At 39.3% G+C, this 18,157-nt stretch overlaps 1 protein-coding gene across 5 annotated transcripts in view; it reads left to right on the forward strand.

The window, feature by feature from the left end:
- The window catches only part of LOC150089898 (TOX high mobility group box family member 3-like), a 284,523-nt gene that overhangs the window by 104,015 nt on the left and 162,351 nt on the right, over window positions 1-18,157 (forward strand). For all 5 annotated transcript variants that reach the window (XM_090389696.1, XM_090389695.1, XM_090389694.1 and 2 more), the window contains exon 2: window positions 121-210. In XM_090389696.1, the coding sequence (XP_090245822.1) occupies window positions 121-210 (90 nt within the window). The remainder of the gene's footprint in view (window positions 1-120; window positions 211-18,157) is intronic.

Here is an 18,157-nt window from a genome sequence, read left to right on the forward strand (position 1 = left end):
CCCTGAACCGGTATTTATTTTCAGGTATCGCAACGAGTTAATTAGTTTCATTTATATAGTTGTGTGTAATGGTAGAGATAATGTGGTCATTAATTATTCTTTGTTTTTTCTTTTCTGCAGACGGTGGATAACTTTGACCTCTCTCTGTCTATCCCTGAACCCGGCCAGGAAAACAGCGGGAACAACGCGGGTTATATGCCTGTGGACCAAGTAAGTAGGAGCGAGTTCGATTTAAAACAGTTTCCGTGACTATCTGATGACCAAACGAAGCGAGTAGCCATGTCGTCGATGAGATGTAATTATTGTACGACCATCCCGCGGATATTAAATGCGTTTCAATTTAATCGCGTCTGCAGAAGGGAGCGAACGGATACTCTTGCGCCGTGTACAATTAGACAGCGCCATCTCGCGAACGGCAACGACACTAAATTCATTAGGATGTTGTCACGCACAGATGCGCTCCCTTTCTCTATCGAAGCTCTGTTTGGGGATGGGGGTGAGGGGGGGGGAAGCGATCTTGGGTGCAGGAGACCACCGAGGTCTCTCTCTCGAATGCACGAACCGTGAAAGAACAAAACATCCGAAAATTTGGCTTTCTGTTTGCGTTGCTCGTATTGAACGCGCAGAAATTATCAAAATATTTTCGAGTCGGGTATTGAGTTTGGAGCACCCCCCCCCCCCCCCCACTGGTTCATTTTTACAATGTCGTTTTTCATTACGAAACAGAATCTAATTTTATTTTCTTTTTCATTGTAAGTGAAGAAAGCTAAAACGTTATCCTCTTATTTTAATTCTCGCTTTTTCCTTCCTTCCCTTTTTTTTTTTTCAGCTTCTTTCTGTTCTCTCTCTCTCTCTCTCTCTCTCTCTCTCTCTCTCTCTCTCTCTCTACTCCCCTCTTCCTTCCCGCATTCTTTCATTCTCTTTTTTTAATTCTTTCTCTTCTCCTTTTCTTTATTCTTTCTTTCATTCTCCTTTTATCCTTTCCTTCCTCTCCTACATCTTTCTTTCATTCTCTTTTATCCTTTCTTTCATACTCTATTCTTTCTTTTTTGCTCTCTCTCTCTTTCCTTTTATCTTTCTTTCTTTCTCCTCTTTCTTTTATTCTCTCTTTCTTGCTTGCTTTATCTCTCCTCTTTATTTTATTCTTTCGTTCATTCTCCCTTTTATCCTATCGTTTTTTTATCCTTTCTTTCTTTCTCCTCTTACCATCTTTCTTCCTTTTTTTTATCCTTTCTTTCATACTCTTTTATTCTTTCTCTCTCTCTACCTCCCTCCCTCTTTCCTTTACTCTTTCTTTTTCCTTTTTCCCTCTCCCCCACTTTCATTTATTATTTCTTTCATTCTCTCTCTCTCTCTCTCCTCCTCCTCTTCCCTTTTCTTTCTTCAATTCTTTCTTTCTTTCTTTCTCCTTTTTATCCTTTCTTTTCTCCTCCCACCATATTTCTTTCGGTTTTTGTTATCCTTTCTTTTATTTTCTCTCTCTCTCTCTCTTTTATTCATTCTTTCATTCTTTCTGCAATTCCTTCTTTCTTTCTCTCACTCTCCCCCTCTTTCTTTTATTCTTTCTTTCATTCTCTATTTCCTTATTTCGTTCATTATCTCTTTTATTCTTTATTTCCTTTATCCTCTTTCATTTATTCTTTCTGTCTCTCCCCCTCTTTCCTTTTATTTCTTTCATTCTCTTTTTTATCCTTTTCTTTTTTTTTCTCCTGCTATCTTTCTTTCATACTCTTTTATTCTTTCTATCTCTCCCTCTCCCTCCTTCACTCTCTTTCCTTTATTCTTTCTTTCACTATCTCTCTTTCCTTTATTCTTTCTCTCTCTTTGTCTCAACTCTTCTTTCTTTCTCTCTCTCTCTTTGTCTCAACTCTTCTTTTTTCATTCTCTGTTTTAATCTTTCAAATTTCATTCTCCTTTTCATCCTTTCTTTTTTTTCCCGCTCATCATCTTTGTTTCCTTCTTTTCCCTCCCACCATCTTTCTTTCTTTCTTTCTCTCGCTGCCCTTTTCATTCTGTTTTACTTTCTTGTTTTTTCTCTCAGGCCGATAGTACGATTTAGTCAGTAACAAGTAAGACATTTTATCTCTGAAAACAGATAAACCGACCTTTAGAACCAGCCTTTTAATAAGCCTCTAAATACAATTTATTACTTATTTTAGAGCACTGTATTACGGTTAGCAGTCACTACATCGAAAAACAACAAATCAATCTCTCTCTCTCTCTCTCTCTCTCTCTCTCTCTCTCTCTCAGATATGCTGGACTTTCTGTAAGTTTAAGAGATGAAGCGTTGAGAAAGGCCAGTTGCCGGACACAATTGTCACGTCTATTAAGGGGAGAGATCGGTAATAACGCTGTTGCCATCACAACTAGAATGAGGTCTGCGCAGAGATAAATGACCAGGAAGGGATTCAGTATTAAGTTGAGCAGAGGATAACCGGTTATACCTGCAGGGGCAAAATGGCTTCGAACACATCACCACCCGAGACCAATTATCAATTTCGTTTTGGTCACATGTTTGTACACTGCTTTTAATTTATTTTTTAGTTTGGTGTACATTTTACGATTATTGCAATAATCTGCGCATTCGCATTCTCTTTATAATTATATTTCATCGTGGCTAAAAAATCTTTTAAAAATATATTTTTAACAAATATTCTTTTAACTTAAAAGTTTTTAATCTATATTTTTTGCCCCAGGATGATAATTTTAATAGGAAAATATTTATTTATTAATAAATTGTTAATAGATATTTATCTTACTATTTTACTATGCTGCGGAAGAAAAAGTACACAAGTATGAAAAAGTTCCTGTGGTCTGTGCGTTATTTGCCTCCCATACATTACTTTTTTTTTTACAAGGCCTATTAATTTTGTTATCAGTCTCTCACTTGTAATTAACCCTCATGGATCCTGGTAAATGCAAGACCAAAGAATAATCTTTATTACGTGCGGAATGACGAGTTATTTTGGTACAAAATCTTCACTGGGTACAAAATAAGATTATAGGCCTAATCAGACTTCAATTTCCCTCTTGCATAGCACAGTTGGTAGAATGGACGTCCTCCCCCCCACCGGGTGGAAAAGACCTGAGTTCGAATCCCCTCAATGATGCGAGGAATTTTTATGGCCCCCCTTCACTACGTGGCTGAGTTAGTTGGTCTCAAGTGGGAGTAGCATGGTTTTTTCTCCTAGAAACTCGCGTTTTTCATCCGGCAAACAAAAAATCGACCACAGAACACGCAGTTGGCAGACAATATACATGGAGCAATATGGCCTTTGTTGCTGATGCTCCTAAAATCGTACTACAACAACAGCCTTCAGTTTTTTCTTTTTTTGTTTTTTTTTTTCATCATTGGAAATTATATGTTTATACTATCCATAATCTTAAAAAAATATATGTCGTAGCCAAGTGATTAAACGTGAGAGTACAGTAGTACACGCGTTTGAGCTGCCCGTGGTTACATACCCACGTGACTGCCAAAAATGGCGATGTTCTTGCATTCTCTCTATTTTGTGAGCTCTTATGAACTTACATGGTCTTCCGGAGTATAAAATAATAATTATTTTCTTTATGTCAGCCAAAGGTCTCGAAGAGCAGAGATTATGATGATAAACAAAAATTAAATTAAATTAGATAATAAACAAAAAAACAGAAGTTAAGCTTCCGTTTTTAACAATATTCAAGGTAGATTTAAAAAGTTCCAGGACTGATTTTTTATTTATTTTTTAATTTAAACAAATTATTTAAAGTTAATTTCATTTCGAATTTTTCAAATTAACGAACTCTGGTTATATAATTGCAAAAATGTTTCTTAGAACTCCTTGGTTTGAAAGATTGAAATCTTCGTGGGTTTTCTTCATCACGGGAAGAACTGATTGGGAAAGAAATAATTGCTACATAGTGCAAGGTTAGGAGGATGCTGTAAGACAGAGAGTATTTGAATTGTTGTCACATGATGTTATGGAGTAATTTCCAATTTGTCCATGGATCGGGTCCATAGATCAGGTCTCTTTCTTCTGACTACATCTCTCAACTGCTTAATGGTTGTACTTGAGAGATGTAATCTAGAAGACATGGAAACTTCCATTCAGGGGACTGATATCTGCGAGATGGTAAAATTTCGTCACTTGTTTTCAGAAATCTTAGATTCCGATTATAATTTGTTAAAATAATTGGGCACAAAGAAAAATCTTCTAAAGTTTAAGATATCACGCACGATTGGCAACCATCATAAGATGTTCCAACTTGGAAAAGCTATGTAATCAATCCTTATTTGATGATCAATAATGGAGAATATTCTACCTCTGAATAAAGCTGTTTTACAGTCTTTGAAGCCCATTTCTTCAACGAAGAGAAAAATTTCATAAAGGATCGTTTTTCAAAAAAAAAAAAAAAATAGCAACTAGTATAGATTTTGATGTCACATCTGACGTCACAGCGAGTAATTTAGACCAATCATATAATTCTATTTAGTGTTCATAATTGAATAAATGCCTCTACTTAAAATGAAAGAAAAACTGCATTGTGTTATCGGTAACAACACAGAAACAATTTTATCAACTGTTTCCATTTGCGCATGCGCAACCAAAAGCCACCTGCCGTAAAAAACAAACAAACAAATAAAAAAAAAATAATAAAATTAATTATTTATTTAATGTTCACACACACACATATATATATATATATATATATATATTATTTTTTTTATTTATTTATTTTTGATCTTGCACTGTAAATTAGAGATTTCGAAGATTAAAATCAAAACCATTTAGAGTGCATTCATTCTTTTATTATTTATTCAACCACAATCGCAACTTTAAAAATTCTCTAATAACTGGGGGGAAGGAAATATTAATAAATAAATAAAAGAAAACGTAAAGCCACGCATACTACATCTCCTATGCTGTTTGAGCCCTTTAAAATCCACCGGCAGGCAATTCCAGCTGACTTGTCCAAATGACAGAAGACATCTCTAATAATTCGTACCCTTAAAACATCAACCAGCGTTTCCCTTGCCCCCCAGATGTGACGTCACAAGCAATACTTCAGATGAATCACATAATTCTATTTAATGTTCATAATGGAATAAATACCCCCACGCAAAGATAAAAAAAAGAGAAAGTACATTGCTAAAATTTTCTTTCTTTCTTTATGATTCCATCTTGTGTTTGGCAGAAGGCACACTTCACTGGTCTCCAAGGTACCCGGGCAACATAATATTCGAGTAGTAATCGTTAAAAGCTGTATGGGAAAAATGGTTATTGCCGTGTTGGGAGGGTATGTTTTCCATTACAACAGTCAAAATTGGATTATAATCCCTGTGCAATGGACAGAAACAAATTATGCGGCCACTGCAGGCGACCTCTTACGGAAAGTAACTAACATTCATTACGAGATTTTACTTGGAAAGCGTACAGAGCGCGAGCGAGCAGCGTTTTCACAAAAGACTCCTCATTTCATAGGTTCTGTCTTGCCTTTAATTTACTGTATTGTGGGGTTCTGTTGTTAACATCGTCTCCATATTGATATGACACGAGAGGAGCCTTTCGTTGCACGAGAAACACACCATTTTCCCCGGTCGATTCCGTTGCCAGACATGAATAATACATGGGGAAACGCAGCGAGGCCTCTTCGAAACGCTTCCATTAGTAAGCGTTTGATTGCAGTTCCCCTTTCTTTATTGAGTTTCATCTATTAAACAACTTTCTGTCTCTTCTCTCCTGGCGAACATTAATCCTCGGCAAGACTTCGTTGTCATCAGTCATGACGTTTATAAACATTTCTCCACGGCCGCACTTCTGAAAGCTTGTCACTGATTAACAGCAATTTTCCTGTCCACTGTAACAAAAGCAAATGCTCTCTTCTATCATTACACGTCATTCACGGCCTAATGAGTGATATTGTCCTATTGATCTTGGCGCACGTGACAAAATACGTGAGAGAGAAACCACGTGATGTCCGTCATTAGCTTTCGAACTCATTGTGGCGTACGGCCAGAACATTTGAAAGTGGCAGAAATAATCAGTTTCATCTGCACCCTCCGCCGCGCGCGCGCTTATGCCGGCCACCAGACAGGTTGGGAAGAAGGTGGGAGGAAGCTGGAAGTTGGGGGAGAAAGATGGTGCGAAGGCTGCACAACGGACGTATCTACTACTGACAGCAAAGATTGCTTGTGGTCACTTATCCGACGAAGATTACCCCCGATATAATCTACAGCGAGAACATTTTCGGAAAGGAAAGGTCAAACCCTGACGAAATAGGTTCATCAATAACCGTCGACGGATGGTTTATGGCCCGTTGCCTTCCTAGAACTAGGAACGCGTTAAATGCAATTTTACTTTCATCATGTTTACTTTGACAGGGGTTTCTGCGAAAGCCATTACCACTATCGAAGAGCATCTGTCTCATTGAAAAAGAACCAATCTTCTACCACTCTCGAACCCGGCGTCCTTTTATGGTTAACTGATCGCTATTATTTAAGCCTAACTGAACTCGGATTAATTAATTATCGACGCCTCTACATTAATTTTTATCGCATTCGATAATACTATTTAAGATAATTATGTCAGAATAAGTTCAGAATCTTTGCAGATTGAACACGCCATAGTTCTAGTTTACAACGAAGTTAATACGCAGTAGAGAAATACATCCACGTAGTGGTGGAATAAGTAATTAGAAAGAGATAGCGTTCTTCAAGTAGGAATATTTATTAAGCGCAGTTTAATATCGCTTTCTTTTGAAGGAAGATCATTTCTAACGAATTGCTTGTCATTTTCCAAGGACTACAATCCACCAACGGTGGATTTGTTTTTTTTTATTGAGCAATTTATTCAGATTTCATTGTCTCATTCCAGAATTTATTGATAAAAATTAATCTGCTGGTCTCAGAAAGTTCTTTATTGAGGCAATAAAAGATGGGGGACGGGGAGGAGAAGAATCTTCTGTTCTTTTCGCTGATGTACACGCTACCATTAAGTTTCCTGTGTTTCCTGTATGGAATATTGGTCGTTTTACCGAAAGAATAAACTGTCTTGTGGCTGAAGATGGCGCTTTTCAAACATTGTCCATATTAAAAAACAAAAAGTGAGGTTGCGTTCTTTTTGTCCACCAGGTGGCAGCGCCTCACTTATATTGATTTCGTCACGGTGATTTGGGCGACTGTTACTTGTTTTGAATGATTAATCTGATAACGTCACCTTTGATTAAAACTTGGCTGGCTAGGCTTCTAACGCTAGACGCGCAGATCTGATTGAAGCCGAGCAGTAATTTCATAACTACAAGATTCGTGGCAGCGGCAGTAACCTTTCACCCACAACGGTCTTTCAACCAAGGATGTTCATAATCGCAAAAGACTACCTCTTAATGAAAAGTTTCACAGTTCGGCCAGTGGCTAAGATATAAATTCTGGGCCTGCTGACTGCTCGGGAAGCCCCCGCGATGGTGGGCCTGGTGGAATGGTAGTTTCGCCACTGGTTTCGGCTGTGACGTTACAACCGAACGCCTGTGTGGGTAGCACAGTTAGTATAATCATCCTGCCCACACCGGGTGGAAAAGACCTGAATTCCAGTCCGGTCGGTGACTGGAGGAATTTTGATGGGCCTTTTTCACAACGTGGTTGAGTTAGTCGGTCTGAGGCAAGGGTAGCATGGGTTTTTCTCCTGGCAGTTCAATTTAGCCTAAGTTCCTGATGCCCCTGAAACCATACAACAACTAACCACCAACTAAACATCTTTCTTTCTTTCAAACTAAAAGGTAATCATTTGGGTTGAGATTGGTCATGGATATTCATCAACAGATGATAGCCAAGTAGACTTGGCCTATTTCCAAAAAAAAAAAAAAAAAGGTTCTATAAATATCTAGTGAAAAAAAATAGTGTGGGGGAGGGACACAACCGAGGTGTGAACCAATAAAGGCATTTGTCGAGATGAGGAACCCATCCACTCCAACGGAGAAAAGACCAAGCCTCTGTGGTGCTAAGCAGTAATAAATAGTCGATGATGTTGTTTCGTTTATTGTTGTGGTGGTTGTAAGGTTTTAGGCGCATCAGCAACTTAAGCCATTATGCGCTGTATATAATATATCTGTAAATTGCGTGTGATTTACTGTTTTCTGGACGAAAAATCCGAGTTTCCAGGGAGGAAAACTATGCTATCCTCGCCTGAATTCAACTAACTGAGCCATGTTCTGAAAAAAAAACCATAAAAATTCCTCGCTCCGTTGACGGGATTCGAACTCAGGTCCACACGGTGTAGGGAGGACGGCGATTATCCCAAAAAAAATATCGTGCAGCTCCGACAAAGTTGAAGGAACAGGACTTCGTTGCCGAATCACAATGTCAGTAGGACTGAGATCAGGCCAATATGGGGGCCAGGGAAGATGGTGGAAATCCGTGTCACGTACTCCGAACCATTCTTGCACAATTATGGCACGATGCACTGTTATACTGTCATTCATAAAGTGGCCATCGATTTCGGGATAAAATTGTAACATTGCAGGTGCAGTAAATCTGATGCAAAATCTAGGTATTTCCTGGATGATATTCGACCTTCCACCGGTACCAATGGACCCAGTCCGTGCCAACAAAATATTCCCCTTACCACGATACCACCTCCAGATGCTTGGGTTGTCTTAACAAGGCAAGCAGGGTCCATCGCTTCATAAGGTACTCGCTACACTGTCTACCTACTATCAGTTAAAAACAAAGTGTATCGTGATTCGTCTGACCACATTACTTCCTTCCACTGTCCGATCACGACGTTCTTGGAACCACTACAAGCGAATTTTTTTGTTTTTTTCTGAAACAAGTGGCTTCCGAATAGGCATGCCACTTGTTCGAATCCCTATGCATGGTACGAGTTGACCATAGGGCAGTTCTGTGCTTGGTGAATTCAGGATGGTGCAAGTGTGTATACTTCATGGCAGTTATAAGAGCAGATTGGTTTTCTAAGCTTGGAGTGGATGTAATAGAAAACATTATTTTTTTAGTCATGCTTGTCTTGTGGTTCTAGAGCAATTGTCGTTAATGATCAGAGAAAATGTATTAACTCGAGGTTTTCTGTCCTCAGTCGAGTAACTTAATGCGCTTTTCCCGGTTTTTCATTCCCAAAACCGATAATTAAAACACAAATTTGCTGATACGAAAAGCTCGACATAGTCGCCCATTCGGGCGCGTCATGATCCTAATCTCCAAGAGACAACAAACAACCATCTTAATTCAGGCGTGTAAATCCGTAGAAGGAAAGTATGACTTGCAGTTTACAGATGTATTACAAGCAGCCAAACACGGTACAAAGCTAGAGTTGAAGAGGATTAAAACAAATTTAAGGCTTACATAATCACTTAAATGACTGGAATAATCTTCAGATGGAAGTAGTATGCTTAAATAAGTACACTGGTATGCAAAATTTAAAGACCAGTTAGGTTTTCACCTGTAGCTTTTCATAGGAGTAGCCTGGATATGGGAAAAGCATAAGAAAAGGAACTTCGTGAGGTACAGAAATGATGAAGGAAACAAAACGGTACAGAGGGACTTTATTCAAAAATGGCAACATAGCACTGGCTGCTATGATACAGATGCATCACTGCCAATGATGGAACAAAGGGAAGAGGTGGTCCTCAGTAGGAATATGGCCACCCCTAATGTTGCTGCAGGCTTTGCACCGCCTGTCCATACTAGGAACAATGTTGTTGATAAGTTATTGCGGTAACATCGTCCATTCCTCTGTCAGCGCCAACTTCAGCTGGTGAACATTTTCTGGTGGGTGTGGACGTGCCGCTAGGCGTTTTCCCAGAGCGTCTCCCATCGAACACATATTAGACATATGTGTGCAATGGGATTTAGATCGGTGGAACGGGCAGGCCAATCCATACGAACAATGTCCTCACTTTCCAAAAGCATATCAACAGCTGCAGTGCGATGGGGGTGTGGCGTTATCATCCATAAACACGAACTCGGGGCCAATGGCACCTCTGAACAGACGCGCATGTGGTAGGATTACCTCAGTACAGTAGCGTGCACCGGTTAGAGTACCGCCTTCCAGTATCTGGAGTTGTATACGTCCATCCAAGATAACGCCTCCCCAGACGAGAACACCTCGACCGCCACATCGATCCCTTTCAATGATGTTTGCGGGGTGATATCATGTGCCAATTTCTCGCCATATTAGCTGACGTCCAGAATCGCTGCTAAGACTGAATTTACTCTCATCAGTAAAGAGTATCTTAAGTAAAGATTTTGTGGTTGTAACCTGTAGAAAATAGTGTTGGTCCTTAGGTTTTGCACACCAGTGTATAAATTTTCTGTTTTCTAGTTCAGGTTGTGTTAGGAAAGAGTTAGGTAAGATTTATTTTATAAGATTGTCCCTTTGATTGTTGTTGACGGCGGGAAAGACAAGATTGTCCAAGCTGATTAGCGACCTCATTGTCCTTTCAACTAGTTTGGTTAACAGTGATATTTTATTGGATTGTATGGAGAAGTTCCGTGAGTAAAAGCCGAGAGTGGCAAAGGATGGTCATGGTGGTGGAGGAATTCCTTTATTGAATCACACCAGGACTCGGCATTCTCTCAGGAGTGTCCTCTCTAAATACCCTGACGATGCAGAGGACCACAGCAGCAGCGCCATATACACGGCATGTAGACCTGTATAGTATCTTATACAGGTCTACATGTCGTGTATAAAAAAACGGGGGAGGGAGGAGGGGATGATTAATATCAGTGTCAGCATCATCATCTGTGGACTAGGGTCGGCGAAGTTCCCACCGTACGTTGCCTACAATACGGAATGTGGGTGTAGTTTGATCAAAAGATCAACAATGGCTAGTAGATGGTTTTCGAGATGCAAGCAGTTGTTTTTGGGAAGAAAAGCCTTGGTAGCAAAGTCCTGAAGAAGTAGAAAATTCTCCTTAGAACTTAGCAGAGTTTCCTCCAAACCAGGAGCAAGAGAAGAAAAAAAGAAGTTATATAAGATGGAATTCAGCCAGGTTGGCGATTAGTGATCCATGTCGAGAAATGAGAAATAACGTATACAAGTTTGAAGTAAACCAGCGAGAATTATTTTCCACAGCTGCAAAAACAACGTTTGGAATGAATTTTTTTTAATGAAAACCTCAAGCACGAAAGGTATTAGAACCTATAGTGCATGGGTTAGAGGTTGGGAAGATAAAAGAAGATATTTGTTGACATTAGACTTGAACTTCTGTAGATTGTAATTTTCAAGAAATACGTATGAAGGAATACGTATAAAATAGTAACAACCTTCCTTCATACGTAAGAAATACGTATGAAGAAAGGTTGTTCCAGAAAACTGAAGTTGAATGAATAAATGAGGAAGAAGAAAAGCTGGTTCTGCGAGTCTGAAGTTGGACAGTAAAAGGACGCGGACTGGTTTGGAAGATAGAGTGGGAATTATAGAAGCCAATTCAGAAGAACAGTGTCCATGGAAGTATCTGTAGAAGAGGCATGCAGCAGAAACAATGTCTATGTGTGATAGAGAGTAGAGAGACTTTTAAAGAGATGGGTCATTAATTTACCTAACTGTCCTCTTTTGAGTGAAATCTAGAAGCCTGAGAGAGGCTTTGGGGCCACCGTCGCAGATGTGTTAACCATCTGCGACGTGTTCCATGGTAAGGCAGATTTGCGGTTTGTACAGGGTGAGCAGCTGTTTGGAAGAAAAGTAACGCCGAGAGCGAAAGAGAAAACGAAGTTCTTTAGATGCAGAGGAAGCAATACTTGTGATGTGCTTATGCCAAGAGAGATTGAAGTCAGGGTAATCCCCAATAGAGATATATGATCTTGTCTAGAAATCTGTAGAAAGTTTCTAATATAGAATTAATGGTGTCATGCCAAGTAGTGGTTTCAGTAGTTATTGAGCTATAGGCAGTAGGTAAATGGACTTCATTCCTGGTTAGTTGGTATACAACTCCCCAAGGGTCATGATTACCAGATTTGAGTTTACAGTCATTGATTGATTCCTGGTAGTTGCGCCTAAGGCGATCAACATCAGAGGAGGGCCAACTTCTCGTGATGCTGTAAGGTCTTTTGTGCACGATGAACCTAACGACGTATGAATGTTAGTTCGTGATTCCACCACGGGGTAAAATGTTCAAAAAAAGCACATTTTTTATAGCAACGCGGAGCAGGCACAGAATATTAATTCTGAATTAATATTCGCTTCAAAATGATCTCATAGAATTCGCTTTAAGGAGAAGCGTCAGAGATTTTGAAGAAGAAGAATAAGTATATTGTCATTAGAGGTTGTAGAAAGGGTGGTAGTCCAGTAGTCGCTACAGCAAAGTTCCTCAACTACAGACCAGTCAACAACAAGCGAGGAAATATACAGAGAAGTGATAGTAATATCGATGTCGCATTTCCCATTTAAGGAACTGAAAGTGGAGGGCATACCCGCTTTGTTTAGAACAGCAAGTTCATGACATAAGTCTTCTAGTTGAAGACCCTTGAAGTCAGTAGTACCAGAAACTAGATTTAGCGTTGACATCAGCCATGATTACTAAACGAGAAGTTCCAACAAGAGAAATAACACGATCCAGGTAATGCAGATTTAAGCAATATCAGAGTTGGGAGGGCAATAGAGAAATACAAGGAACAGTGAATCAAATGAGGCTGCATTTTCGGTCTGCATTTATGCAGACCAAAAATTGATTAGTCAAACTAGTAATTTTTACAATATCAAAATTTTATTCGTTAGAATAATAATAGAACGTCGGAATGATCTGATTGTATGATCCTCAAAGAAACCGGGTTTCCCAGCACGGTAGTATGGCTTTTTTGCACAGCTCATCGGCAACAAGCCTAAAACGTTGGGTATTCAGCTGTGGTATCTTAAGATTAATGTTATCAATCTTATTTATTAACACCGCGCCAGTTTGTGCCTGGGATTAGATGTAGGATCCATAGCCTGCTCTCAAGCGTACCATTTCCCGTGCATGAAGATATTCTTGGCAGGTTGAATCCCTAATAGAGTGTTTAGAAGCGAGTTTAATAGCTCGAAAATTAGCGCAAGCAGGAGGATCACCCTTGAGAGGACAGTCATGATCCCATAGAATTCGCATGTCCCTTCCGCGAGCAATTGGAAGATTTTGACTGATCCCTTCTTCGAAGAGAACCAGTCAATAATGAACCACTAGGAGCTAAAGTATCCTGTGGTAAAAATCCTCCGTGGATATCCCCCCCTGGTGGCAGAGTGGCCTTTTTTTAGATTCCATTTAATACAGAATATATAGTGGAGATGGACACTTGTCTAGGTGCCACCATAGGCAATTATGTACAATGTGTTCAACAATGTGCTGCTATAAGAGAGTCACTAGGCTTCTGGACAGCAGCAGCATAGTTTAGACTTTAGAGAGTTAGTAGAAAAGGATATCAACATGAAAACACATTTCTGGGAGTCGTCAGTAGCAGCAGAAGATAACTGGGAAGATTTTAATAGCATAGATGAGGAGATTCGTTTTTCCATTTCCTTAAATTGCACTTGTAGCTTCTCATTTTCAGTTATTAGCCTGTTCACAACACGTTCCAACCCACTCAGCAAAGAATATGCTTGGTGGAGAGTTGTCACCTTACTATTCTCGAGGAGTCACCTCGAGAGTTCTAGAGGAGTCACCAAGAGCCTCTAGAATTAAATCTCCAAGGGGTGGCGCTTGAGAAGCTGAAAACTGTAACCGATACCTCGTAAAAAAAGAAAAATTTGCGGTGCATAACTTACAACCATCCGAATACAAATAGATGCAAAACTATCTCTTTCTAAATAGGCTGCTCTCGTTCCTTCATTCTTTCCCTAATATGTACCCATTCTTATTCCAATTAGCCCATGGGCTAACTTGGAATAATCGGTTGGATTTTTGGAATAAGAAATGGTTAACCGTTTCCCAAGGTTAGGCTCAACTTTGGGAGTTGGTTGACTATTAACCATCGATTTTATCCTGTTTTATGAGCCTTGAGTTGTTTGTGTTCTTTATTAATTGGGTGTCAGACGTCACTATACTGTCTGTTTGGAAAGTGCGTGTGTTCCAAGGTTTGTTTATCCGTTTTTGAAATCTCAGGAGTTTTCAGGAGGAAAAACAAGTCATGTAGACCTCGCCAAGGCTACATGGCTTCCGAGACCAGGGTGTGAAAAAAATAAACAAATAAAATAAATTCCACAGAGAAAGTAGATAAATTTTACCAACCTATAAAATGCGGTTAACAATCAGCCATAAAGTAGATAATCCCAAACACCTTTCTAAACATTTTTCTGAGATTACCGCTTTATTTAACTTTGATTTGTACTTTGGAAGTAAGAGAAATTCGAACGATTATCGATACGAGATTAGCGTTAAAAATAAAGGGCTCACAAAGAGATTTTTCACTCATCCAATTTCTGTAGATTGTAACTAAACGTGGCACGCTCTTGTCATTCACGTGCCCGATTTGCGAATGACAACAAAGAGCCTCCTAGTTAATACACCATCCCACGAAAATGCAGTATGGTGTAGTACGCTTTTAGCAGCTTTATTCAATTAAGAGAGGGTTTCTTTCAGCGTGCGTGAGCTCGTGCCATTTTGCGGTGACAGAACTGCAGTTAATGGCCATAATAGCTGAAAGGCATTGTGGCTGCACCTTGCGCGAACACGTAAGACATTAACCAGCTGAAATGCTTATGAATAATAGGTTGCATATTGTTAGGCCATCATTAGGGAGCTTTTATCGTTAGCTATGATTTAAATTTGTCTGAGTTGGATTTTTCGACACGATTTTTCGATGTATGGTGACTAAATTTGGCTTATGTGACCTTTATTGACCTCGAATCGTGTTCTGTGCGTATATAATCTCTTGTGAAAATAATTTTAAGGCTGTTTAAAAAAAAAACAGTGCACGTTATTGTGATGCTTTTTCAGTCAAACGACAATGTAAAACATTATCGTCTGCGATCTCCCTCTAAGGAGGTGAACAAACATCGAAACCGGGCAGTTCTAGATATAGATTTTATGTTTTTCTCACCTTGTTTCACCACCACAATGAAGTGTTCCAGATCTTGGTAAGAAATCTAGGACATTGGCCTTCTTGTTTCGTTGTAATGACCCTGTCATTGGTTAGAGGACAATACGTGGAGGTTTTCCATTCGGACACACACGTCACACGCCGATTATTTTTCTTAAAATACAATTTTAATGTAGATCAATGTTATTAGAAGGCTACAAGAGAGGCACGTTTCATTTATAGGTGCAATGATCCCGAAGTTGAGTTGATTTCCAACTTCAAGGGTACTGTATTATTGAGCTGACCTTTGATTATGCCCTCGTGGGTAGTACAGTGGTTATAATCACTGTCCTGTTCACACCGGGTGGAAAAGACCCGTCATTGTTACGAAGAACTTTTAGATTTTCATTCTGTGGTTGAGTTAGTTGGTTTAGTCCAGGGTAGAAAGGCTTTTCTCCTTGAACTCGGGTTTATCACTCAGCAACAAACAAACCGACAAGGGAACACACGCACTTTTATGGACATACAACTCATGAGTGGATAAGGGTGTTATCGATCATCTCTATACATCATCTATATACATCAATGAGGAATTTAGATACCAGAGATTTCCAAAAATCTCTGGTATCTAAATTCCTCATTTGTATGTTTTTTGTAGGGCTCACATTTTTATAGGGCTCATAGTATAAAAGTATTTAGTTCTAGATATCATTGATTCCTTGTGGTTGTTTTGAGATGTTTCGGCCGTATTGAGCCGGTTTTTCATCCCAAAAATTACACACGATATGCTGACGTCTTGTGGTCTTAGATTCTTCAGTGAACATTCTAACACGTATCAGAAAAGCAGCCACTGGAATAAAGATATTATTGATTGGACTAGTGAGTTGAATACTGAGAAGAAGGAAAGAGAAATTTAAGAGGAAATATTGGAGGAAAATCACCCATAATTATCAACCTATTTCACAATATTTTGGGAGAAGAATACTCTCTCTCTCTCTCTCTCTCTCTCTCTCTCTCTCTCTCTCTCTCTCTCTCTCTCTCTCTCTCTTATGAAGGCGAATTGATGAAATTTTCAAAAGCCAGCTGTGTTTGTTGCATTCTAAATATTTACTCATTTCAACAAGCGGACTTATCCCAAAAGCATCACCTTCGGCTGACCATAAAAAGGAAACTAATAAAATAGTTATAAACCACTTCTTTTACCATTACTTTTCCCTCCCGTTTTTATATACTGTAAGAAAAACTCATCCTCTCATCTCCATCTTCATCCCCTTCTCTACCCCTTCTCTTCCGCGGATTCCCTCATCTCCCTACTCCTTTTACGGCTCAGGTTAACAACAGGCCATCAAGAGAAGTGCCTGGAGACTCCATCCCCTCGATGCTTCAGAAATTGATTTCAATTTTCACAAGTCAGATGGGGAAGGGGGGAGACAGATTGCTGAGAAAATCCCTAGGGGCTCTCACTACAAATGATGAATTGCAAGCAGCGGGGTCTTGCTTGCTTATATTCTTGAATTTCAAGAGTCTACACAACGCCACCTCGCGAGATTTTGAATATTGCCTTAGGTTCCACACTAATAAGTTTACTGCCCCTGGGTGTTGGGCACAGCGCAATGTTGTTAGCACTCTTGTTTTCACGTGCGATGAAACACTCCAGACAAGGAGGAAGTGAGAGAAAGAATGAATAATAAAAGTGAATTTAACTCTGACAGGTGAATGAATGAGTGTGGAGTGTTGGATGGGCAAAATGGATTGGTTATATCATTAAAGAGAAAACTTCGTAGAGGAAGCTCCCGTAATATATAGTCCGAAATACTTTTGTATATAACTCGTATATCTCCACGCTGTTCCTGGAATGTTTATCTAAACATGAGATGTCTAACAGAATACATTTTCTCACTTTGGATTTATTTGTTTCTGCGGATGAAGAAGTATCTGCTGACTCCTTCCCGGTGAGATCTGAATAAACAGCGCATCTAGAAATCAACATTCTCTTTCACGATTCACACGAAGAACAGAGGAGTGTTGCCAATTTGTTAAGGGACTCGCGCGAGAAGAATTTTAGCTGTGGGGTCATCCCGGTTAAAATAGTCTGTTAAATTTTTATCAGACTAATTTTTTTTTTAAGAGAGAGGGGGCTGATAATCCGCCAGGGGTGTTCTGGAGACCCTTCCTGCACACGAAGAAGAATAATGCTAGCTGAAACCCGTCCTCCAATGAAGAATGGAGTGGGGTCAATAAGGTTAAAGTCTCTGTGGGCCATCTACCACGGCCATCAGACTCTGGATTTTAACCTTATTGATGTGTACTGGTTCGAAATTGAATTCTAAGCTTTAGACCTGTAGAAAGTCTAAAAACTATTATTGTATTTATTATAACGTAATTAACAACATCAATTACTTAGATTCGTTAATTTCTGTTGAATATCATAAACTCAATTCCAGGTTGTGACCTTTCGAACGATATTTGATTTGTTTTTATAGATGCAAAACTCAAGCCCAACGCTTTCACATGGACGGGTTCAGATGGATGTCTATATTCCTGTTAACAGGTACACAAAAGCAAATCGTTCCTCCTAAAAGAGATCAACATTTACCAGAAGAAATATTCACATATGTGAACTTCCATCCAGCTGCAAAGTTAGTGGATTCACATCAATTCCACTAAGAAAACTCCATCGACTAGTTGACACTTCCCAAAAGGTGCTCACTTTGACAACAGACCACAGTGACGTCACCAATTTAATCTATTTCCGGCAAGGGTGAATAAATAATAATAAATTGGATAGTTTATTGGATAATTAGATGCTTTATGAAATAACGTCCCCTAGATGGAAAGCGTATATACCAGTGAGGACAAAATACATCCAGCATTTTGCCATTATGTTTTATTCACACTCTTTTGTAATGCCCTTGCTGTATATAACGCTTTCTTCGCCTAATCCTTTAATAACAGTTAGTGCATAACCGGATTATACCTGAACCAGATAACATCTGCCGGATATGTAAGGACTAAGATGAAAGCTGTGGGACAACCTATCAACCGCTCGAGCTTGAAGTGGGCAATTCACTTTTACACCACATTAATTTATCAATTTTCTACGAAGCGGAGGAGATGAATAAGGTTATCTGGCTATTAGATTCAATGCGATTAAAGGAACACGGCTAGTAATTATTTTGTGAT

This window comes from Mastigoproctus giganteus, chromosome 2 (assembly GCF_048544385.1).
Source record: "Mastigoproctus giganteus isolate SK-2022 chromosome 2, ASM4854438v1, whole genome shotgun sequence".
Taxonomy (NCBI): Eukaryota; Metazoa; Arthropoda; class Arachnida; order Uropygi; family Thelyphonidae; genus Mastigoproctus; species Mastigoproctus giganteus.